Source organism: Vitis riparia, chromosome 12, assembly GCF_004353265.1.
Source record: "Vitis riparia cultivar Riparia Gloire de Montpellier isolate 1030 chromosome 12, EGFV_Vit.rip_1.0, whole genome shotgun sequence".
NCBI classification, from domain to species: Eukaryota; Viridiplantae; Streptophyta; class Magnoliopsida; order Vitales; family Vitaceae; genus Vitis; species Vitis riparia.
The window spans coordinates 13,997,197-14,021,556 of record NC_048442.1 but is presented as its reverse complement, the minus strand read 5'-3'; the positions used below and the strand labels follow the sequence as shown (position 1 = coordinate 14,021,556).

General features: G+C 39.1%; 3 protein-coding genes across 4 annotated transcripts; 2 read left to right on the top strand and 1 right to left on the bottom strand.

Moving 5' to 3' along the window:
* The first annotated feature begins 1,065 nt into the window (after nt 1-1,065).
* Nucleotides 1,066-1,993, top strand: LOC117926386 (heavy metal-associated isoprenylated plant protein 16-like). The gene is made up of 2 exons (XM_034845475.1): nt 1,066-1,264; nt 1,358-1,993. Exons 1-2 carry the CDS (start codon nt 1,259-1,261, stop codon nt 1,733-1,735), a joined length of 384 nt encoding a protein of 127 aa, XP_034701366.1. The 5' UTR covers nt 1,066-1,258; the 3' UTR covers nt 1,736-1,993.
* A 5,330-nt stretch (nt 1,994-7,323) lies between these two features.
* LOC117926614 (subtilisin-like protease SBT5.3) lies at nt 7,324-18,712 on the top strand. Its single transcript, XM_034845770.1, has 11 exons — nt 7,324-7,467; nt 7,566-7,675; nt 7,772-7,869; nt 7,951-8,115; nt 9,170-9,278; nt 15,801-16,335; nt 16,603-16,700; nt 16,959-17,204; nt 17,481-17,595; nt 17,681-17,894; nt 17,988-18,712. The coding sequence occupies exons 1-11, from the start codon at nt 7,384-7,386 to the stop codon at nt 18,521-18,523; spliced, it is 2,310 nt and encodes a 769-aa protein (XP_034701661.1). The 5' UTR covers nt 7,324-7,383; the 3' UTR covers nt 18,524-18,712.
* Nucleotides 18,713-18,846: 134 nt separating this feature from the next.
* Nucleotides 18,847-22,046, bottom strand: LOC117926615 (cytochrome P450 724B1-like). 2 transcript variants are annotated; one of them, XM_034845772.1, is made up of 9 exons: nt 21,613-22,046; nt 21,148-21,472; nt 20,867-21,019; nt 20,442-20,684; nt 20,252-20,338; nt 20,084-20,162; nt 19,853-19,923; nt 19,366-19,487; nt 18,847-19,242 (listed from the first exon to the last, which is right to left on the bottom strand). In XM_034845772.1, exons 1-9 carry the CDS (start codon nt 21,819-21,821, stop codon nt 19,149-19,151), a joined length of 1,383 nt encoding a protein of 460 aa, XP_034701663.1. In that variant the 5' UTR covers nt 21,822-22,046; the 3' UTR covers nt 18,847-19,148. The 2 variants fall into 2 exon arrangements, with proteins under 2 accessions (XP_034701663.1, XP_034701662.1); XM_034845771.1 differs by having other exon boundaries at nt 19,853-19,959; nt 21,613-22,045.
* Nucleotides 22,047-24,360: the final 2,314 nt, after the last annotated feature.

The window sequence follows — 24,360 nt, the reverse complement described above, 5'->3', positions numbered from 1 at the left end:
TCGTTGCTACATTCTGGATCAGACTCCACCTCTGTTCTAGTAGTGGATCAGTTATTACAAGAGCGTGATCTAATTTTAAATGAACTGAAAGTCCATCTCTGTTGTGCCTAATCCAAAATGAAGTCATTTGCAGATGCTCATCGTCGTGTAGTTCAATTTGAAGTTGGGGATTTTGTTTATTTAAAACTTTGTCCATAGCGTCTTCGTTCCCTTGCCAAGCGACCCAATGAGAAACTCTCCTTATGATATTTTGGCCCTTACAAGGTGGTGCAACAAATTGGTCCAGTGGCGTACAAGTTAGAGCTTCCTTCTTTGACAACTATTCATCCAATGTTTCATGTTTCACAACTCAAGCGGGCTCTTAGTTCAACTGATTTATGTCATCCACTTTCCCCTATTCTTGCTAATGATTTGGAATGGCTTGTGGAACCTGATCAGGTCTTAGATATTCGCCAGTCTCCCAATGACAATCAACTTAATATTGAAGTACTTATTCAGTGGAAAGGACTTCCTCAATTTAAAGCTTCATGGGAATTAGTTGACACCATTAAAGAGCACTTTCCTGACTTCCACCTTAAGGACAAGGTGTCTCACATTGAGGGGGATAATGATAGGCCTCCTATACATTATGTGTATACCAGAAAAGGGAAGAGAAATGTACTGCCACCTGGCAGTTAATTGTAACAGTCTTAGTATAGGTTAGGTAACAATCTAGATACGGGATAGGATGGTTTAAATAGGAAAAAGGAGGGAATTAGTGAGTATCGGATATTCTGTGAATCTAGTAGGAGAGTGATAGCCTCTCGGATAGCCATTTGAGGATGAATTGGGTTTTTTGTTTCTTGTAATTCTTGAAATTCAATAACAATTCTCCATTAGATAACTATCAATATCATGATACAAATGAGCCACAATTTTTTCCATTGATTTTAAAATCTGTTCACTACTTTAGCTAATACAACAAAAGAGAGGTCAACAGATCACGTGCCGATGAATCATATCTCTTATTCATTAATACTGGAATTTGGTGAGGTCGCCGGAAGGGACAGTGGGCTAATAAACTAGGCCAATTTCCTGGGTTTTAATCCCCACACGCGGCTATTGCTCGGCCTACAGGAGTCCTATGAATATGAGACCGCGCCTAACAAGGCTTATGCACAGAGCCAGTGGCAAATAACAGCACAGTACTCTCCCCAGTTTCAGAGTCACCAGTCTCTCCCAACACCCCTCCTCCAACACCCAGAACCAGATCAACGCCATGAAGGTATGATTTCCTACAATTTTATCAGGTTCATACTACTATTGTTTGTTGAGAGATGTATGCTAATATGGGGTGGGTTTGTTTCTTCGTTTGCAGCAAAAGGTGGTGATCAAGGTGGCTATGAATGGGCAGAAGTCACGCACCAAGGCCTTGAAGATTGCAGTCGGGGTTTCAGGGGTTGAATCAGCAGCTTTGAAAGGTCAAGAGAAGGATGAAATAGAGGTAACAGGGGAGGAAATTGATGTTGTTGCTCTCACCTTCTTGCTCCGGAAGAACGTGGGCAATGCAGAGGTGGTGAGCGTGGGCGCTGCAGAGAAGAAAGAGCAAAAGAAAGAGGAGAAGAAAGAGGAACAGAAAAATGAGCCAACTGTACACGCCTGGCATTCATATCCGTATGAGATTGGTGTTACTCACTACCCAATTTACCATTACCCGGAATACACCGACCGACCGGACTCATGCCCCATCATGTAAAGAAATAGATGCCCTGCAACTGCAACTGCACAAACCTCACGGCAGATCTTCATGCCACTGGGTCGTATCATATATTTTCAAAGATAGAAATAATCGCCCTTGCCCTACTCGATGATTTTAAGGCTCAGCTGGCTCCCTTCTTTGCTCTGTAAATCAAAACTGCAAGTTAGATATGCAGTGCTACTCTGTTTTCTGCGACTTTTTTCGCTTTCCCACCTCTTGTCTTGTCAATTTATATAACAAGATTGCATTTGTTAAGTGTAGTTGGATTTTTGAGCATCTGGGTATGCTGTTGAATAAGATTTGAGGCTTTAACTTCATGGTTTGTGTAGTTAATTGATTTTCTTTGCAATCTGTCTCAATAATACTTTCCAGCAACGAAGTGTTTGACATTATAGCAAACTCTCCAGATCCACACTGGAGACAAGATGGACTTGAAGTCTTGAACTTGAGTACAGAAGAATCCTATCGATAAAAAATAGGGTTGGAAGATCCCCACAAATGACATAGTGCAATTTTTCTGAACGCATAAAAACTTGGGTACTATTCTATTTGGAAATTTCAAAGAGATGGCCACTAGCAGCTCTGAAATATGATAGTTAAATGAGTGCTGGAGGCCCCATAAGAGGCTAGTTAAGAACAGTTCTCCTGGCTACAGAAGGCTTTAAGTGGTCAGGCAACAGTACTCTTCTTCCTTGAGAGTGTAAGGATGCAGTGCCAAGCTACAAAGTGGTGGCAGGCCTGAATGATTGCAAAATTAAGCTGGCAATCTGGTGCTGTCCCAAAATTAGGTCGGATGTTGCTTTGGAATCTGCCTCAATCCCAGTACTAAATGAATTGAAAATCTTGGAATATTGTGTCAAATGTTCAAAAGATGAATCTCTATATCGCTACAAAGGAGTAGAAAACACATGCCTGGAAATTACTTAGCCTACAACTTTGCCTCTCAGAATCCATCTTCATCCATCACACAACTGGCCCAATGGTTCACAATGACCAGCATAGTGTCCAGTTGGTCAAAATAACTAGTTAGCCATGAAACAGAACAACTCTGAAACCACTGAATAATAGCAAAAGAAAATTAATTTGTTTCACATCTCCCATGTGCATTGCAAATGTATGCTAATCTTGCAAGTTGGCATGTATGATAAGAATATTATTTAAAGCTGCCTTTTCCCAAAAGGGAGGATAAAGGGAAAGCTCAAAATTGGGAGACAGTGATATTAAGAAATAGGGGCAAGAAAGATGATGCATATGAAGAAACTTGTGACATGAATATGGTGCACACATGTCAATCTCTCCTGTTCCTTCTCCCATTGTTTGGGAAGGATGTTGGAGAAAAATTATGGAAATTCATGGGTAATTTTCTGTACATGATGCTTAGGTTAATGTTTAAAAAAACACTAGGAGCAATTTAAGCAAAGGTTTAGATAAAAACACACCTGAAATCAAGACCAATTGTCTAAATGTTGGGGCCTGCATGACTCCTCTGATGCCAACTAGGAAGGGAGTCAACAACCTTGACAAGCTTCTTAGATGGCATTCAGGGAGCCAGGCAGATCAACCCCTGACCATTGAATGAAGTGAATCCTTATGCTATCTGGGTTGACCTCCACACCCTACAAGATCCACCCATCATTGGAAGTGTTATCAACCCTGCTGCCAATTAGGAATCTATACCAACTCAAGAATACGCAGTCACCAGTAGCAAAACAGAACACTACCCCACTGAAGCACAAAGGCCAGACAATGATTTCAGGAGGTGTATTCATCCATTTAGATGAACCAAAACAGAATTACAACATATCAAATTACTGAGGTTGAGTATGCATTTTTAGAGAGAGAGAGAGTAAGAGCACTTTAAAAGAAGCATTCATAGTAGTCAGTTCAAGCAGTATAATTTCACCAAGTTTTTGAAAACAACCCATGTACTCTTATACTTTATCACATACTGTAAATCCAATATACTTCAATTAGCTTTGAAGTAACCAGTCCTACCTTTAGACCAAGTTGAAGGAAAAACCTACATAATTAATCTATTAGAAGATAATCAAGTCCAGATTTACTTACTTTCAAGCTGAAGATGATGATGGAGAGGAGTTGGATGAGGTTGAAAAACCATGTAACAGGGATCTCTGTCTCCCCCCACTGTTTTACAACTCTCTCTATCAGATCATATTAAAAGTTTACCCCCCGAGTCCAACTTGGAAGTGAGAAAAGTGAAATTTAAGAAAGTGTTGGAAAAAGAGATGAGAGGCAGAGACAAGAGAAAGTCCAGAGGACTTGGAGTAGGCGGCAGAGAAGGCTTCACTTTGCGCATCATTGTCTTATTGAAGATTATTATAGATAACATTAGATAGCGCCAAAAGCAGCCTGGGTTTTTGCAGGTTCACAAGTTTGGCTTCTTTTGTCATGGGTTCAGGTAAGGTAAGGTGACTCACCCATCATGCCAAGTTCTCTAATTTTTTTTTTTCATATTCAAGGTACCGATAATTCCATTTTTCCTTTCAGTCCATCCACTTTCATACTGCAACACAATGGAGCGGATTCAGCAGAATTTGTAGTATGAATAGAGGTGAGGGGCAGGTTAACAGAATTTGGACTGGTATGGTATTAGACAATGGCAAAGCTACTGCATGAGACAAATTACAGCTTAGCTATGGATGCTTTTTCCAAGTTTTCTTATGGTCTTTTGGGGAACATCCTATTATTATTGTTTTCCTATGAACAATTCTCAGTTTTCTATAGCTATTGGTTTACCAGCAAAGGGGCACATGACACCAATGTTCAAGACATGTCTTATTCATGAAAGCGCAGTTGAATTAAAATATTTGCAAGAACTTCAATTAGGACAAAGTTTTAACTCAATATTATCACAATTCCATGGTTCTTTATATTCATGTGGAGACTATCAAATTGTTGTTGTGAGAAGATTCTCTTCTACTTCTAACCGCTTCGATGAAGCTTTTGTGAAAATGTTACATCATTGCCTGGGACAGGAGTGCTGACACTCTTTAAGGATTATTGTGAGGGAGCCACTGCAATAATGCACTTTTGGGGTGACTTTACAATTTTGAGCATGCCAATAGTTCAGGCATCCATCCAAAGAAGGGCATCTGTTCTAGGCATTAATCTTAATTCCGGGGCACTAGAAATGGATGTTGAGATTATTGTCATATCCCCATGTGGAGGTAAGAATGGCAGGAGGCCTCATGTTGTTGACAGGCCATTATCACCTTGTCCACTTGGTTAGGCTTTGGGCCACATGATGCATATTTATAGGATCATGTCGTATAAGTTGTGTCACAATCTGTGCTATGTGACAGATTGCTCATATCTCCAAGTGTCCAAACTGAAAATAAAGCAACTACTATCTTGTAATCCACATAGAATTTCAGTTAGTTGAGTATATGACATACTAAATGTGTTAAAGTTTGTAACCGCCTAAATGGATATTAAGAACAAAGAATCTTACCTAATCGGTAACTTTCTCACACAGAATCTTTATAAACAACTTCTTGTTTGGGTGCTGGTAATCAATGGCCATGACTGAAGACATAATATAGAAAATAGATGCAGCTTGTGGTATATTTCTTTGCGCACCTCTGACTCATTAATTTATGTTCAAAGCAAAACTCAATCGAACAGGAAACTGCCTTTTATGAGTTTGCATGTTCTCATGGACTGTCATGGGCCTTTGAAATGATGACTCATTGGGCAGAAGGACATGGCCACAAAATAAGTGAAATCATTTTGCTGATTACACAAGAGATGACAGAACTGAAATGCAGAGCTATTGAAATTAGGACAGACAGGAAGGGAAGTTCAAGATTCTGTGTGAGAGGAGCAACAAGATTGAACTAAACCTAGTGTAGCAACATGCCAATTGAGGTTGTTAACAAGTATTTGATAAAACAAAAATCATGTTACAGACTCAAAACAATTGCTATATAAGCTAAAAAAGTGCTGTTTTGTATGACATTGATGTTTTCCTTTCTCTTTCTGACATGTGTGAGGTATGATGCATCTTCTCCTTTATCCTGACCTTTTGTTAATGGAGTTGACTGCTAGCTAGGCATCTGTCCCAACTCTCAAGTCAAATCACTTTAGTGATGGAGTAAAGGGACCATTTCATCAAAGTGGAAGGGAATCTCACAAAAATGTCACAGATGCTATGGTTCATGGAGCAAGTCTATTTTCCTCTTATCACTTTTGTGCGCACTCTTTCAACCAAAGAGCATTCAACTGTGATGATCCCTTCCCAATTTTGTTCTGATTTCATAGATCAGAATAAGAGTTCCTGAATATTTTATTAGAATAATTTTACAATTAATATTTGAATTTGAACTCCTTGTGAAACTTTATTCTTACCTAATCATGGAAGAACCCTAACTCACCCACAAAGCCTAATCCTATCATTGCCTATATGCTACTGTGCACCATACAGGAGGTGTCTGAAGCCACGTAATGTGATGTTAGACTAAAGATATTGAAATAGTCAGTTAACCATTTTATAACTATCTGTGATGTTAGGGTAAGGATATTTAAATAATAAGTTATCATCTTTGTAAGGTCACTCCTCTTCTCTCTTGTGTATATACTGTTGACTCTATGGGCACTCGTGACCTTAAAATCTATTTATACAGTTAAGAAGAGTCTAATATAATGTCAATAACTTCTCTTACCCCTATGTGGACAAAGCGTCGTGATAATCATATCTCATGGAGTTGCGGGATTAGTTAGAATGTCCACTCAGACTCCCATAAAGAATTGGGTATTGACTCTAATACCATTTATAATGATTTACATCGTTCTTTGTTAACGTGTCCATTAGTTAGAAGAAACCCATTATACACGTAGTGTTAGAAATTTTTTTCCTTATTTTTTAATTTGACTATAACCAAACAAAGGCCTAATATAATGTATTAAAAACTTAATTATCTATGGATCTTAACAGTATGCATTAAAATATAGGTTTTTATCTACACAAGTCGATCCAGATTTGAACTCTAGAGGCATGTGAGGATCAGCTGATTATTGTAATTTTTTGTTTTCCCTTAATGCCTCCGTGTGTCTCCCTCTGTCATACATGAGCCAGTGAGTCTGTCTGCCTAGTGTAGAGCATACTTCTAATGTCAATGTATTTTAATATCTTAATTACTATTTGGAGTTCTCATCTTAAAAGAACTCGAAAGAAAAAGGAAAAGACCCCATCCATGCTATTATGAGAAGATACAATTCTATTCCTTTTGAGATTCACATATATAATAGATCTCAAGAAATTCAGATTTAAGTCTATTTTGAATTCGGTTGAGTTGAATACCACCAATCATTCATGTATAACAGCCTACGTTTTTCCATCATTGCAAAAAGGGGTACCTTCATAATAAAATAATTTATTTTCTACATAACTGATTTTCTGCAAGTTTCACTTTTTGAATTATTTAAATAAGATTCTAATGGCTGGTGAGTGAGCCCCCCTACCCACTATGTCTGGAGATGAATGGACCCATCACACTCTCCAGAAGATATAGCATAACTCTCATTAATACTGTGTCCTAGTTCCTTATATAAATTTACTGCTGCCTTGTAGCATTGCACCATATCATCACTAAGGGGGCAGGGGAAGCATTTAAGAGAAAGCAGCAATGAGGCTCTCAGGTCCAGCCCTTTGCCTCCTTTCATTTCTTCTTATCTCTCTATTGCTTAGTTCCACCTTTGCTATTGAAAGGGTAAGCACCTACCATTTTTGTTTTCCTCATAAAGGTTGTGAGTGATGCTGTGATGGTGGTTTCATTTTTCAAGTAAATCTGTTGTGATGTTGGTGTAGTCATACATAGTGTATTTGGGAGCACACTCACATGGCCCAGAACCCTCTTCTGATGATCTGGATCAAGTTACTGAGTCTCATTATGAGTTTCTTGGATCATTCCTGGGAAGGTAATGAATTCCTTTTTTTTTCCTCATTTGTTTCCTTGAGGAACTGATATTCTATCCAAAGCTGATCACCTGCATGTTCTGAATTATTTTCCGCAGTCGTGATAATGCCAAAGAAGCCATTATTTACTCATACACAAGACACATCAATGGCTTTGCTGCAACTCTCCAGGACCATGAAGCTGCCCAGATAGCCAGTGAGCAATTCTTCTTGTTTCTCATCACTCTCTTTTAGTCTGCTATTTCTCAATTTGTGTTTGACTCATTAACAAATGCAGACCATCCCAAAGTAGTCTCAGTTTTCTTGAACAAGGGAAGGAAACTACACACAACAAGATCATGGCACTTTCTGGGTCTGGAGAATGATGGCATAATTCCTTCCAATTCTATCTGGAAGAAGGCGAGATTCGGCCAAGATACCATCATAGGAAACCTCGACACCGGTGAATTTTACATCTCTTTTCCCTTTTGGTCCTTTCCCTTTTCCTTAAATCTTTCATCTCATATATATGCCAAGTCAACTCCATCTCTAGATGAATACAGTTGAATGCAATTGGAACCAGCCCGTGATTTTTTGGTGAAATCAAAATCTTTGCCGAAATAGGGGTCCCCAGTCGGAACCTTCTTTCTTGTTTAAAAAATCTACACGTCTCTAGAAGGGTTGGTTGGCTTTTGTGATTTTTATTCCCTTGTTGGGATGCTTTCTTTGACTCGTTGGCTCTGGTATTTGAATGTGACGAAAGTTCATTTATTCTAACTACCTCTTGGTTGTGCTAAGTCATTACAGGAGTCTCAATCTTTGACAAAATAAACAAGTGGGGTGCCCCAGTGCTTTGAATTCAATAGATTCTCTTGGTTTTTTCAGCTGATAATGCATTTCAGTTAGTTCTTTAGAGCCACACGATACATTTGTTGACTAAAAAAATGTGTGATGAATTAATCGGTTTTTCAGCTCTTGTGTTTCAGTTTGATTATGAATTAAGATAGGCACGATACACGGGAATCTTGTTTGTAAATTTAGACTCTGGATAATTGAAGAGGTATAACTACTAAGTTCAAATCAAACTTCATAATATAAATATAAGGTAAGACATTCTTTAGGGGTTCAAGGAAGTAGCTGCATGACAACAGGTAACAAAAATGGCCCAGATCAGTGATTCTAGAATCAATAGAAATAATATTAACAGAGAATTTGTAGGTGAGAATTTAAAACGCTGTCATCAGGTAGGAAGTTGAAAGAAAGTAGCAGGGATGGTGAGTAAAACATATATCTCATTCACAAGGAAATTAAAAAGGAGACGATGATCTATTTTTCAGTAGTATATATGCTCAAAAGAAAAAGAATTGATGAACAAAAATTATGTTGCACTCGTAAAAATAATCGGGATAAAACTGAAATGAGTGTAGGTTGAATATGAACTACTGTCTCAATTTTTGGTTGCTATCATGCCTATCTTTCTTCAGTCTGGCCTTTTTGTTTAATGGAGATTCTGGTAGGTGTCTGGCCTGAATCAGCGAGTTTTAGTGATGAAGGAATGGGACCAATTCCATCAAGATGGAGAGGAATCTGCCAAAACGACAAAGATGCTGGATTTCACTGCAATAGGTCGGCTTCCACTTCCCACCTTTTGTAAATAAGAATCTTTTTTTTTCCCCATCTTCTGTTTTAGTTTCAAAATCTATTCACAACCCCAAACAATATGAGCCAAAAAAGTAGTGTTCTTTAATTATTTTTGACATATATGAAAGTAGAGATTCTATCAAACTGAGAACCATTTTTCGGTTACCTAGAGAACTTGATGTGTTCTTTTTAAGTAAATGGTTATTTACAGACAGATGTGCTTTCTTCCTTGGGAAACAGAACTTATTGTTTGTACAATGGCCTAGAGGTCGCCCACACTTGTTGAGTCCCTTCAACATCCTCAACAGTATAGAATCTGTTATGGAAATAGAGTTCGGTAGAGTTGCCATCTCTTGTGGGCAAAACAGTATTGTTTATGTCATCCATAGATGTTGCTTCAGATCTAGCATCATCTCCTTCAACATGTGGTGGGGCTCCCATTATTTTTGGCTGAGGGCCAGCAAAAGTAGACACTTTTGCTGAGGCTATGATGTGAACTTTGACAAATAAGCGGTGCTTCTCATAAGAGGCTTGATTTTTGTCTCCACATAAGAGGCTTGATTTTTGCCTCCACATAAGACGCTTGATTTTTGACTGAGTACTCAAGCTAATTGAGCTTAGTGTCATGGACTTAGTCTTTCCCTAAGCTCATACGACATTTAGATAAGTTAAGACACTTGATTTTGTTAAGCCAGTCTTACTCTCGATGCTTAACTTCCTAGGCTAAGATGCACAAGACTTGAAAACTTTAGAAGATATAGTAAGCAACACTTAAAGAATGGAAGCTATTATTACTCTTAAGGATGCTTTATAAGTTCTTAGGAAGCTCACTTGCTCGGTGTCTTGGCCAAATAAGGGTCTCACCTATTTATAGGCACCTTAGGAAGTCTCTAGAGCCTTAGAGGGTTCCTTACAAATCATGAATATTCTAAAATCTCTTACACTAGTCTATGTACAAGTCTATGTACAAGTATATACAAGACACTTTTGGAACTTTCTAGAATGCCTTAGACTATTCCCATGTCTTCCACTTTAGTATAGAGAAGTGTGGGTGTCTCTAGCTATCTTTAGAATCTTCAACACTCTTCCCACTAATGGCTAAGTGTAAGAGTCTCCAGAAGCTTCTTGGCCTCTATATAAGCACATGAGGAGGGTCATCTGGAGCATCTTGTGACACTCTCCCCCACCTAAGCCACATACGTCCTCGGCCTTCAGCCTGGGATCGTTTGATCTGCTCTTGGAACTACCATAGAGCGTTTGTTGGCTTCCAGTTGGCCTCGCTCTCTGGTAGTCCCTTCTATTTCACCAAGTACTCCATAGTAGGAGGCATGCCTCGTTTTCTTACAATTCTGTCTGCGATGATGTACTCTACCTCATTATCATAGGAGGTCACAACTACTATAGGTGCCTGCTTAGATAACCCTTGACTTGGATCATCCTTGTCTTTGTTATATGGTTTCAAGTAGCTTACGTGGACGACAGGATGAATCTTCAACCTCAGTGGCAACTCAACTTTGTAAGACACCTTGTCGACATTTTTAAGTATGGGGAAAGGGTCTTCATACTTCCTCACAAGGCCCTTATGCACTAGCTGTAGTGACTTGAATTGTTGAGGAAGAAGCCTGACAAGTGTCATGTCCCCGACCTTGTACTTTGTGTGGCGTCGCTTCTTGTCAGCACATTTCTTCATCTTCCTAGTGGCCTTATTCAAGTGTGAGCGTGCTATATCAGTTTACTCGTGCCACCCTTTAATGAACTTAAAAGTCGTTAGACTTCTCCCCATATAGCCCATCGCTAGTATGTGAGGAGTCAATGGTTGTTGCCTCGTGGCTAGCTTGAATGGGCTTTTGTTGGTCGTCTCACTCCTTTGTAAGTTGTATGAGAACTGGGTCACATCTAGCAACTTAGCCCAATCCTTTTGGTCGACACTCACGAAGTGCCTAAAGTAGAACTCTAATAAGACATTCATCTTCTTAGTTTTCCCATCCGTTTGTAGGTGAAATCTTGTAGAGAAGTGAAACTTCGATCCCATAAGCTTGAATAGCTCCATCCAAAACTTCCTAGTGAAGCACAAGTCACGATCACTGATGATGTACTTAGGTAATCCCTAATATTTTACCACATACTTAAGGAATAACCTTGTTGCCTTCTCTGTGGTACAATCTTTAGGGGCTGCTATGAAAGTAGCATACTTAGAGAACCTGTCTACTACCACTATAATTGAGTTGTAGCCCTCCGACTTAGGCAACCTAATGATAAAGTCCATAGTGACACTCTCCCATGGATGTTTCGCGATAGGTACTGGCTTCAACAAGCCTCTTGGTTGTTATTGTTCTACCTTGTCTTGTTGGCACACAAGACAAGTCCTCACATAGGCCTCAACTTTATCCTGTATCTGAAGCTAGTATTAAACCGACTCAAGTAGTGCCCGCATGCGTCATTGCCCAAGGTGCCCAACCCGCTTAGTATCATGACACTCTTTGATAAGATTTCTTCTCATGTTTCCCCACTTAGGCATGTAGAGTCATTTCCCCTTGGTGTAAAGTAGGTTGTCCTCCACCTAGAACCGCTTAGTTTTCCCCTCATGGGTTAAGGCAATGAGGCCCTTAGCCACTAGATCATGTTACAACCCCTTCCTTAAGAGATCCACGATATCTCTTTGGGGTTGGCTTGTCATGGATGATAGCTCCACCTTGTGGTTTATGGTGTCGACCACATGATTAGTGCTTCCTGTTTTATACTCTAGCGTATAGTCGAACTCGGTTAGGAAGTCTTGTCACCTAGCTTGCTTAGGACTTAGCTTCTTCTGCATTTGGAAGTAGCTAGTGGCAACATTGTCGGTCTTCACCATAAAATGAGACCCCAATAGATAATGCCTCAATGTGCCCAATTTTTCATATCTTTCTCTTGTACCATGTAGCGTCTCTCAATGTCATTGAGTTTGCGACTCTCGAAGGCTATCAGATGTCTATCTTGCATAAAAATCCCTTCAATAGCAAAGTCAGAGGCATTCGTGTGTACTTCAAATACCTTGGTGTGGTCAGGTAGTGCCAATACCAGCTTATCAGTCACAACCTTCTTCAAATCCTCAAAGGCTCACTGACACTTCTCATCCTATTCCCATGCATTGTTTTTCTTGAGAAGATTGGTGAGTGGAGCTACCCTTGTAGAGTAAACCTTGATGAACTGTCGATAATAGTTAACCAAGCCAAGGAAAGACTTTAGCTAAGGTACCTAAGTAGGCGGATCTTACTCCTGGAGGACCTTCGCATTGATTTCATTCATCATCAACTTGCCATCATTGATGCAATGCCCTAGAAAGCTCACATCTTCCTTAGAAAATGAGCACTTTTCTTTTTTTACATATAGCTTGTTCTGCCTTAGAACCTTGAAGACCTTCCTTAGATGCTCTACATGTTCTTCTAGGGTGTTACTATAGATGAGTATGTCATCCAAGTAAACCACCATGAATTTGTTTAAATATAGGTGGAAGATTTTATTTATGAGTGTACAAAATGTTGTTGGAGCATTGATTAGGTTGAAGAGCGTCACTAAGAACTTGTATGAGTCATACTGAGTCACACATGTAGTCTTTGGCTTGTCCTTTTCCTCAATACTCACTTGGTAGTAGTCCGATCTCAAGTCCAACTTCGTGAAGTACCTTACTATACCAAGTTGATCAAATAGATCAACAATGAGTGGAATGAGGCACTTGTTCTTTATCGTCATATTGTTGAGTGCTTGGTAGTCAATGCACATCCTTAGAGACTCATCATGTTTCTTTTGAAACAACACTGGCGCACCATAGGGAGCCATGGATGGTTGGATGAACTCTGTGTCTAGCAATTCCTTGGGTTGTCTCCTTAGCTTTTCCAACTCGAATGGTGCCATCCTATATGGCCCTCTATTAGGGGGCTTAGCTTCTGACTCCAACTCAATCTTATGATCCCCCTCCTTTTTAGGTGGGAGTCTCTTAGGCAACTTTGATGGGATCACATCCTTGAACTCATTAAAGAATTCCTCGATTTCCTTTGACATGAGTTTCCCTAACCCATTTTCTTTTTTCTCATTGAGGGTGGCTATGTAAGTCACCTCTTTCTTTTCAACCCTTTCCTCACTTGAAGAGCTGATAGCATAGGAGTCTTAGGCGAACCTTCAGTGATGGTAGGAACCATGCAAAGCTTCTCCTCTTCCAAAATAGCCATTAGGTATAGAAAGGGTGATGACATAACCTTGACTTTCCTTAGGAAGTCCATCTCCAATACCAACTTGAAGTCCTCCATGGGTGTTAGTGTGAAGTTGACCCTTTTTTCCCATGAGCCAATGTATATAGCCACCCCATGTGCTATAGCATGTGATGGCTTAGCAGCAAAGTTAACTACCTTGACCCAACCTCCCTCCTTAGATGTTGGGAGCTCCAATCTCTTTGTTTCATCATCTGAGACAAAGTTAAAAGTAACACCAGTGTCCACCAAGGAATTATTGGCCTTTCCATTCACAAGGGTCTTCACATACATTAGCCTTTTGTTTTAAGGTGTCTTAGGCATTGACTTAACCTTGAGGGCATTTAGGAGTTGCAATGATCCCATGTGCACATCACCCTCCTTTTCTTTTTCCTCGATCATGGTGTTTAAGGCTTTCCTCTTGAGACAATCTCGCATCCAATGTGGATTATCACATAAGAAGTAGTTGGTCCTGGGTGTGAACTCCTTCCATTTTTCGTTGTCCTTTACATCCTTGCAACTAGGGCCCTTGTTTGATCATTCCTTAGGAATGTAGCCCCGTGATCCTTTATCTCTCCCACCTTTGGCATGATTACCCTTGGACTGTGGCTTAGGCTTGGGGAAGTTTCCCTTCTTATATTCCACCAAGGACTCTACTACTATCATGGTCGTGGCTAGGTCTTGACACCACGTCTCCTTAACTCTTGCTTGGCCCATCTTTATGGGTTGTCAATGAAGTTAAATAGTAGCTCTTCCTTGGACATGTTAGGAATCTCAAGCATTAGTGTAGAGAATTTCTAAATGTACTAACGGATCGAGCCCATGTGCTTGAGACTTTTCACCTTTTTCCTTGCTAAGTAGACCACATCCTCAGGATAAAATTGCCTCTTGATCTCTCATTTAAAGGCACCCCACGTGTTTATGGTGCACGTTTCATTTTCTATATCTACAAACCTCCGACGCTACCATAGAGTAGCATTATCAATGAGGTAGAGAGTTACGGTGCATACCTTAGTGGCTTCATCTGTTAGTGCGATAGCCTCAAAATACCTCTCCATGTGCCACAAGAAGTTGTCCAGTTCCTTAGAATCCCTCTTACTACTGAACGTGTGTGGCTTTGGCACCTTCACCCTTGGTGCCTCATGAGTGGCCATGACCCATGCCAACATGGTTGTTTTGTAGATGGCCAGCTCTTGCCGAACCTCCTGGTGTCGAGCCTCCATACATGTAGCCAAGGCTTCCATCATTGACTTCATGCTAGCAAGCATGCTCATGACCTTGTCTTGAAAGGACATGAACTCCTTGTGCGACACCGGCTAAACTTGTGAGACAAGCACCTCCTGACAAAGGTCTTGAATATACTCTCTTAGATCATTTAAGCTCTTCTCCATGTCTTGCTCTATCAAGTCTACCCCCTCTCGGGTGTTCGTCATGGCTAGTCTTGCCTCCATGTTGGTTAAGGCATCACGAGACTTATCCTTCCTGCCCCTACCACATGCAATAGGCTTGGTCTCCTTCCCACGGGTTTGCTTGCTAATCTCCTCAATGTTAGAGCCTGACATGCTTTCTTTACTATGCCTGCTTCGTAGTTGCACTTTGATACCAATCATCACAGACTTAGTCTTTCCCTAAACTCGTGCTACACTTAGACAAACCAAAATATTTGATCTTGTTTAATCACCCGATACTTAGCTCGTTAAGCTAAGATGCATACAACTTGGAAGCTTTAAAAGGTGTAGTAGGCAACACTTAAAGAATGAAAGTTTTTATTGTTCTTAAGGATGCTTAATTTACAAGTGCTTAGTATCTTGACCAAATAAGGGTTTCACCTATTTATAGGCACCTTAGGAAGTCTCTAGAACCTTGGAGGGTTCCTTACAAATCATGAATATTCTAGAATCTCTTAAACTAATATATGTACAAGCTTATGTACAAGTATATAAAAGACACTTCTGGAACTCTCTAGAATGCCTTAGACTCTTCCCATGCCTTCCACTTTAGTATAAAGAAGTATGGGTGTTTCTAGCCATATCTAGAATCTTCCACACTTTTCCCACCAATAGCTAAGTGTAGGAGTCTTTAGAAGCTTCTTGACCTCCGTATAAGCCCATGGGAAGGGTCATTTGGAGCATCTTGTGACATTAGGCCAACTTAGCATCAATCTTTCAGTAATGACAAAGGAAAAGTGGTTTTTTCATGACTTCATTGTCGGTGTGTTCACCTTGTGTTAGTTTATGTTATATTTCATTGGTAGTATGCATGGACTGTTTGTTGAATATTACAGGAAGCTGATTGGGGCAAGATACTTCCACCAAGGATATGGTGCCGCCGTAGGCTCACTCAACTCTTCCTTCCATACCCCACGCGACACTGAGGGTCATGGGTCTCACACCTTATCAACAGCAGGTGGTAACTTTGTAGAGGGGGCTAGTGTTTTTGGCTTTGGCAATGGAACAGCGAAAGGTGGGTCGCCTAAAGCACGGGTGGCAGCTTACAAGGTGTGTTGGCCACCAGTGGGTGGCAATGAGTGCTTTGATGCAGATATATTGGCAGCGTTTGATATAGCCATCCATGATGGAGTTGATGTGCTATCTGCTTCACTGGGAGGATTACCCACACCCTTTTTCAACGACAGTCTTTCTATAGGTTCCTTCCACGCAGTTAAGCATGGTATTGTGGTGGTTTGCTCAGCTGGCAATTCTGGACCCGCTGATGGTACTGTTTCAAACATTTCACCATGGCAGTTCACCGTTGGAGCCAGCACCATGGATCGCCGGTTCCCTAGTTATGTTGTCCTTGGAAACAAGAAACGCTTAGAGGTTAGTTTCCCTCCTGACCTCAAAATCGGTCTTTTCAAATTGTGATGCTGCATGCTACGTACTCGTGTCCTTAATATTTTTCCCCTGGTGACTGGTGATTGGAGTCTCACTAGGACTAAAGGAATCACTGGTTGTTGCTAATATTGAGGGGCAATCAGCATGGCAATCTTTTGACATGTCTCTTCTTTCTGAAATCCTCTTCCACGGATACAAACTTACCAATGTTCTTTTTTGGTTTTTTAACTTTTTTTTTTGTTCTTTTGGAAGGGAGGAAGTCTTTCAGCTAAAGCCTTGCCACCCAACAAGTTCTTTCCACTTATCAGTGCTGCAGATGCCAAAGCAGCTAATGCATCAGCTGATGACGCGTAAGGATAGAACAACTCAAGCTATTGGTATTCTGATTCTATAGACCCGCTATTTGAACACTCTTCTATGTAGCAATGTTGTGAAAATGGAGTTTCAGAAGCGAATTGCCCATTATTTTATCATTTCAAAATAAGAATCCATTTTTCCATTTGTAACAAAATGCTTTCTGATGATATATCTGATGTGCTTTAGTCACTTCAGTGGAAAATCATCACATATTTTGCATAGCTGAGAGGTAATTTTCTTGAATGATGCAGTTTGCTTTGTAAGGCTGGGACACTTGATCATAGCAAGGTGAAGGGAAAGATCTTGGTGTGCCTTCGAGGGGAGAATGCAAGGGTGGACAAGGGCCAGCAAGCTGCTCTGGCTGGTGCTGTGGGGATGGTTCTTGCCAACAATGAGCTTACTGGGAATGAAGTTATAGCTGATCCCCATGTCCTCCCTGCTTCGCATATCAACTTCACTGATGGGGTTGCTGTCTTCACCTACCTCAATTCGACTAAGTAAGATGACATACCAATAGTATCATAGAAATTGCCCACATATGAAATGACTAGAAAGAGAATGTAGTCTTAACCATCCATTTGGGATCAAGATCTGGCTGCTACTCTGTTTGTTCCAAGAGCTTGTCAAATGTAGAGTTCAGATTGATCACATGACGGATCATTCATATATATATATATATATATATATATATGGACCCCCTTAATTATAAGCTTTCTATAATTGCTGCCATTGTTCTTTCATTACGTTTCAAGTAGTAACATAATTTTAACCAGGTCTCCCATTGCTTATATTACCCCTTCAACAACTGAGTTGGGCACTAAGCCAGCACCCTTCATGGCAGCTTTTTCATCAAAGGGACCTAACACCATTACACCAGAGATCCTTAAGGTTTTCCAAGCAACTCAACATTCTCTTTTCACTTTTCTCTCTATTGAATCATTTAGGCAACTTATTGTTTTCTCTCATGCTACAGCCAGATATAACCGCACCTGGAGTAAGTGTAATAGCTGCATACACTGAAGCACAAGGGCCAACTAATCAAGATTTTGATCAACGGAGAGTTCTATTTAACTCGGTATCAGGCACTTCAATGTCGTGCCCTCATGTTTCTGGCATTGTTGGCCTTCTTAAAACCCTCCACCCGGATTGGAGTCCTGCAGCTATTAGATCAGCAATAATGACCACCGGTCAGAAGACCCTTTAACTTCCTAATGCATGCTGTTTAGCAGCTGTTTCTCTCATTCTTTTCAGTTGATTTTGTTTTTGTTTCTACCTTACAGCAAGAACAATGGACAATTCTATGGAAGCAATACTCAATGCATCCTATTTCAAGGCAACACCATTCAGCTATGGAGCAGGACATGTTCGGCCAAACCGTGCTATGAATCCAGGGTTGGTTTATGACTTAAATGTTAATGACTACCTCAACTTTCTATGTGCCTTGGGGTATAACCAAACCCTGATCAAAATGTTCTCAGAGAGGCCCTATACATGCCCCAAGCCAATCAGTCTCACCAACTTCAATTACCCTTCAATCACAGTCCCTAAGCTCCATGGCTCTATCACTGTGACTCGAACTCTTAAGAATGTTGGTCCTCCCGGAACCTACAAAGCACGCATCCGGAAACCCACTGGAATCTCAGTTTTAGTCAAGCCAGACAGCTTAAAATTCAATAAGATCGGGGAAGAGAAGACCTTCAGTCTTACTCTCCAGGCTGAAAGAGCCGGTGCAGCTAGGGACTACGTATTTGGAGAGTTGATATGGTCAGATGCTAAGCATTTTGTGAGAAGTCCTATTGTGGTGAAGGCAGCCTAGCTACCTAGGTACACTTAAGCAACAGAATTTATTTACTTATTAGATCAGTTAAGCTTTTAGTATGGCATTCTGTTTTATTCTTGCCTTTTTAGTTCTCAAAATTAATTTTCTTCTGTGTTGTTGCTTTGATGGTGATTATCGATAAATTAAAGGGAAGAAAAAACAAGCTCAAGAAACTTGTTACACAAAGAGAACAGGTTGATCCCTGATTCATTTAATTTGTACTTTCATTCGGTGTGGGTATTGGGTTGTTATGGTTTTGAGCATGGATCAGAAGAAGTTCTGTTGCTAAGGAGATAGAAAATGGTACGTACAAGATAATTTGCTGATAAAATATAGGAGTATGTATATATATATAGAAGCTTAAAGCTAGCCTTCAATGAGAGACTGATTATTATGTATGGGTCGACACAGGAGGAAAAGAAAATTAATATTACATAGCTTAAAACCCTTTTAGAAGTTTTTAAACAAAGGAAGGCCTCCCATGAAAACCCCATATGATTCAGAAGCATGATGAGATTAGTATGCTAGCTAGTAGTTCATCTCTCAGCCTTCACCAAATCATGGATCATTGCTTCCGCCTAAAACAAAACCTAAAGAAACCGTCTGCAAAATTGGAAATTGATCAGGTGGAACAGTGATCCAAATTTAGTGTCAATCCTCTCTGGAATTCAACATATGGATATGCAAAGGGTTGATCACCATCCTTGGTATTCCATCTACAAATATAAAGACAGAAAGCTTCAAGTTTTGCACAATATATCTATAATACCCAGGAAATAACAAGAAAACTAGCTAGGTTTCTATCAGAAATATATTCTTGAAAAGATACAAGGAATCACCTGAAATTCTGTACAAGGTGGTGGAGGAAGAAGGCAACCTGTATCTTAGCAAGCTCAGATCCGGGGCAGCATCTTGACCCTCCACCAAAGGGAGTAAATTTCTTGCATGTTTGATCTCGGCCCTGAGTTTTATCAAGAAAATCAATTTCCACATTATTAATCATGAGGAGCAATGATGACATATGCTATAGAAGATGTATGTCTCTCTCATCTCTCTTGCATGTTTGATCTTCCATGTACTATTGACACATGTATGGAACCCCCCACAATTCTTAATTAAGGAAATTAATTCATTCCTAATGGAAAAAGAATTTATCCATCCATTCTGAATTATATCTAATAAGTAAGTGCATCTAGAATTACTCAATGAGTTCCAACCTAAAGAAGTTGTGGACTTTCAGTTTTTATATTGGGTTCCACATCTAATTCTTCTCCTCATACTGAAATTACAGTTATTTTATTAGAAAGCTAAGATTGAAGTGATTACCTCCCATCTCCATGGATGGAACTGGAGAGCACTTGCATGGAGAGATGGGTCCAAATGAACTGCACTGAAAACTGGTAGGACCTTCCAACCAGATGGAATTAGATAATCTGGGAGAAAGAAAATATAAAGGGGAGGATCTTTTTAATACAGAGAATGAAAAGTACACAATACAAAAAGCTCATGCATGCATTATTATGGCTTATCTCTTGGAGGGTCAAGGTGGAGTAGTACCTCTAAATTTGATATCTTTGAGAGCTTTTCTGTGCACAAACTTCACAACATTGCCACATCTGAGAGCTTCATGAATGACCTACGATGTGGAACCAAATAATATATACTTAAATGATCAGATCATCATTGTAAACATGATGGAAACCCAAATGATGGAAATAATCCTACATTTTTAGTAAAATCCATTCGCTTATAATCATCCCAGTTCAAATAGTCATCTTTCTGCTTCATGCTTCTTATCTTCTGATGCTCCAGCTATGTATCAAGAAAAGGAAAAGCAAAAGAAAAAGTGGTAAATTAATTTGACCATGAATTCAGTTTCCACCTGATCAAGTATATGGTACACAGAAAATGTTACCTTTAACTGTTCCAGTGCAGTGGGTGATTTACCCAGAAAATGCACAGCCAAGGCCATTAAGAGAGAGGTAGTTTCATAGCCACCCAGTAGAGAATCCAAAACGAAGCTCACTTTTTCATCTTCTGATAAGGTATCAACGCATAAAAGGATCTCAAGGAAATCATCCCTTTTGCTAGAATTCTCAGCATCTCTTCTTCTTTCCTCTATAATTGCTTTGACAGTAGAAGATATCCTAATTCTAGCCTGTAAAGAAAGTTCAAAGAAAAGGTGATCCCATGCCTTCCTTTTTGCTATGGAAGAAAAGGAACTAGCTAACTATCTGAAATTATTAAACAACATGGTTGTTTTTGCATCAAACAAAGCTAACTATATCTTAGCTTTCTTTTTGGGTAGAGAAATGAGAAAAAATTAGAGAGTTGGAGCACCTGAACAGCTCTTGCGTATGGAGTTCCGGGAATATAGAGTGGGAAAGATATGAGTCCTCTCATAAAAGTGAGGAAATCTTGAAGAATTTTAGCAGTCTGTGGATCATCTGGTGTCAAGCCTAAGACCTGCTTTACTATTACATTGAATGTGAACTGCGGAATATGAAGTCAGACGTTAATTATAAAAAAGGAAAAACAAGTCATCAGATTGTCGAATTCTTGGATAACTAGTGATTAACTAACTTATTATTATTGCTTGGGTTTCTTTTTGTAAGCAATACCTTTCTAGCCTCTTCACAGAAGATGACTTGTGGTTTATCTTTCCAGGAATCAAGAACCCGAATAGCTGCCCTTTCCACCTCGTTGAGAAACTCAGGCTTTGTTTTTGTAGTGGTGACCAGTGAGAGAGCCACGTTTCTGAGCCTCTTGTGGGTGTCGCCTACCGCCACCAGCATGGAAATCTTCCCGAGAATACCATGGATGGGCTTTGGATAACTGCACTGGAACAACTTGTCTTCATTCTGAAGTATGAAGTAGTTGAGCTCCTGGTCACAAGATACCACAGTTGGAGAGAAGAACAAGTGGGATTTGAACACTTTGCCAAACCTGAAATCCCAAAACCTTCCAACTCTTATTTTATCCTTCGATCACCATTCTAAAACCCATTTCAGACTAACTGACAATAGCCTGGTGTTAAAAATATATAAATATATAAGGAAAAGAGCATCAACTAACTGTTCACTTACCTAGAACAACGGTCTTGAAGAAATGCACCAAGAGAATTAGAGGGGTGAGGCTTCAAAAAACAAAGGGTTTCACCCAGTAGAGGCCACCCAAAAGTCCCTTTAGGGACATGCCCAAGCTTGAAGAACAAGGGCAGAAAGTGGTTCAAGATGAGACCCAAGACAAGCCCAACCAGACCAACTAAAAGAACAAACCAAAAACCTACAGCCATGGACGGAGGTGGTTATGTTGTGTGTGTGTGTGTGTGTTTATATATAAAATATTTATTCTCTCCAAATTTTTCCGTGGAAGTAAGTGGAAGGAAAAACTGCAATGGAAACTTTCTGTGGGTACAAAATGATAGCCTCGAATTCCTATATATAGAGAGTGAAGTAGATACCTTATATGTTTATTATCACAAGGAGAAAGCAAGCAGGCTTTTCCACAGAGGTGAAATTTACTTTATCAGAAGGCATAGGAAATGAAATCAAGCTAGCTAGTCTAGGATCTAGGCCCCTACACACTACTCTCTAGTACTGGAGGTGCAGAAGAGAGAGAGACTGAGGGCATTCATAAATCATAATAATACATTATATATAATATCAGTTGTGTTAGATCATATGAGGTATGGTGTTTTGGGCCAAAATGGCCTTCTCCCTAAACTTAATACCAAAATTGGGATTAAGGTAAAACTATCGTTAAAAATAGTCTCATCTGTCCACGTAAGAAAAGATAATATTTTTTTATGTTATTTTTTTTACTTTCCCATTTGTTTCCTATTCCGTGGTTGGCTGTCTCCGGAGTTTCTCTTCAAACCCTAACCCGACTAGTGGGCCATTGTAAGAAACATTTTTGGAACTATAAAATTGAGGTTGGTTTTGAGTTTATATGTAAATTTTTTTTTGACTTATAGGTTATGTTTCGTACGTGATATGTTTTTGTAAGAAAATTTTATGAAAATTTTTTTTTAGCTTACAAGTTGTGTTCCATGTGTGAGAAATATTTATGAGAATTTTTTGTAAGAATTTTTTTTTTGTTGTATTCCATACGTAAGAAATTTTTGTGAGAATTTTTTTTGGTTTACAAGTTGTGTTCCATGTGTGAGAAATGTTTGTGAGAAATTTTTTTTGGCTTACAAGTTCTGTTCCATTTGTGATAAATTTTTTTGGCTTATAGATTGTGTTCCATGCGTGAAAAATTTGGTCAAGGTTGTGTTCTTGAAAAGTGCTACACTGATACAATCTTACATTTATGGTGGTCCACCCGTCTCGTATGAATAAGAGCCCACCCCAACATTGATATCTTACATGATTCGTGACATTTTTTTGCCAGAAAAAGTAATTTCTTTGTAGGCATTCACCAACATTCAAAGTTGAAATTTAACTATTCAAGTTTTCTAAAGCAAATTGTATTTCATATTTAAATTTTTAATGACTATATAATATATTTAGTTGACTTATCTTTTTAGATGTGATATATGTTATTGGAACTCAGGAACTTACTTAATAGTCTTTCAATATTTTTTTTCCATGTGGTTGTAGAAATTGTCAATGGGAAAACCGTTAGGTAGAAGCTTGTATTTAGGGAACGATGGAATAATTCTTATCCATTTTGAATATGCTACCACCCAAGACAAGTGTCTTGATGCTCATATTGATGTTTAGTATTATGACCAATGCTATAATTTATTGTCATTATTTAGGCCACCAAAGACATACTAATCATTTTTTATTTAAAAATCAATAAAAGAAATTGAACCTAAACTATATACTGTTTTATTTTATTTTTTGAAAAAATAAAAAAAAGACATGTGAATTTGTTGTCATGTCCTCATTTTCTTCAAATCCTAAATCCTAATCTTAAAGAAGGGAAAAAAAAATTAAATCCTAACCTTGGAGAAGGGAAAAGAAAAAGGAAAAACAGATAAAGGAATAAAAAGGGAGGAAAAGGAAGAAAAAGTAAAGAATGATGAGAAGTAAGAAGTAAAGTTTCGGTGTATTTAGAATTTCCAAGTGTTTGAACATAAGTTAAGGTTATGACAAGGCTTCATAGTACTAAAAAAGTCAATTTGAACATAAGTTTCATAAAATGATTAGATCCTATATATATATATTTTTAATAAATAGGTCATTTTGACCAAAAACTCTGAGGTAGGAACTCAACCTCGCCTTCGTACATATCAAGACTTTGGTTTTGTTTAAAAGCTCTACTACATTCGGCTGGCCCTTCACCCATTTAGCCCTCAATGCATTACTCATTATGCACTTTAAAAGTGCCCACTCATAATTAATTCTTTAATTTAGTTGTCTCTTTGATGAATTTTTGTTTTCTTTTTTGTCAACCCATGATGGTATATGTACACGGGACTAGGTTGAGTGACCCCATGCACGCACATGGGACACTGGATAGGCATGCATTTTTCTTATCTACCCTTTTCCTTTCCGTTCTTTTTTTCTGTTCTTTTCATTTCTTTGGCTTTCTTTAATTTCCTCCATGCATATATGATATAATATTGACTTGCAAAACCATAAACAAATTAACATGTAATATCCGATTTAAAATGGATTTGAGGTCATTGATCTATTTCCCAATTTCCCTACTGATCATTCGGTTGCAGTACTATTTGCTTAGAGGCCCTGATCATATGATATTAGATAATTGATCTTCCTATTTGGACCCACGATATGTGGTAGAAGTGTTAGGGTTCTAATATATATGATAACATTGATTAAAAATTTATCTTCTTGACTGCATGCATGTATGCAGAGAAA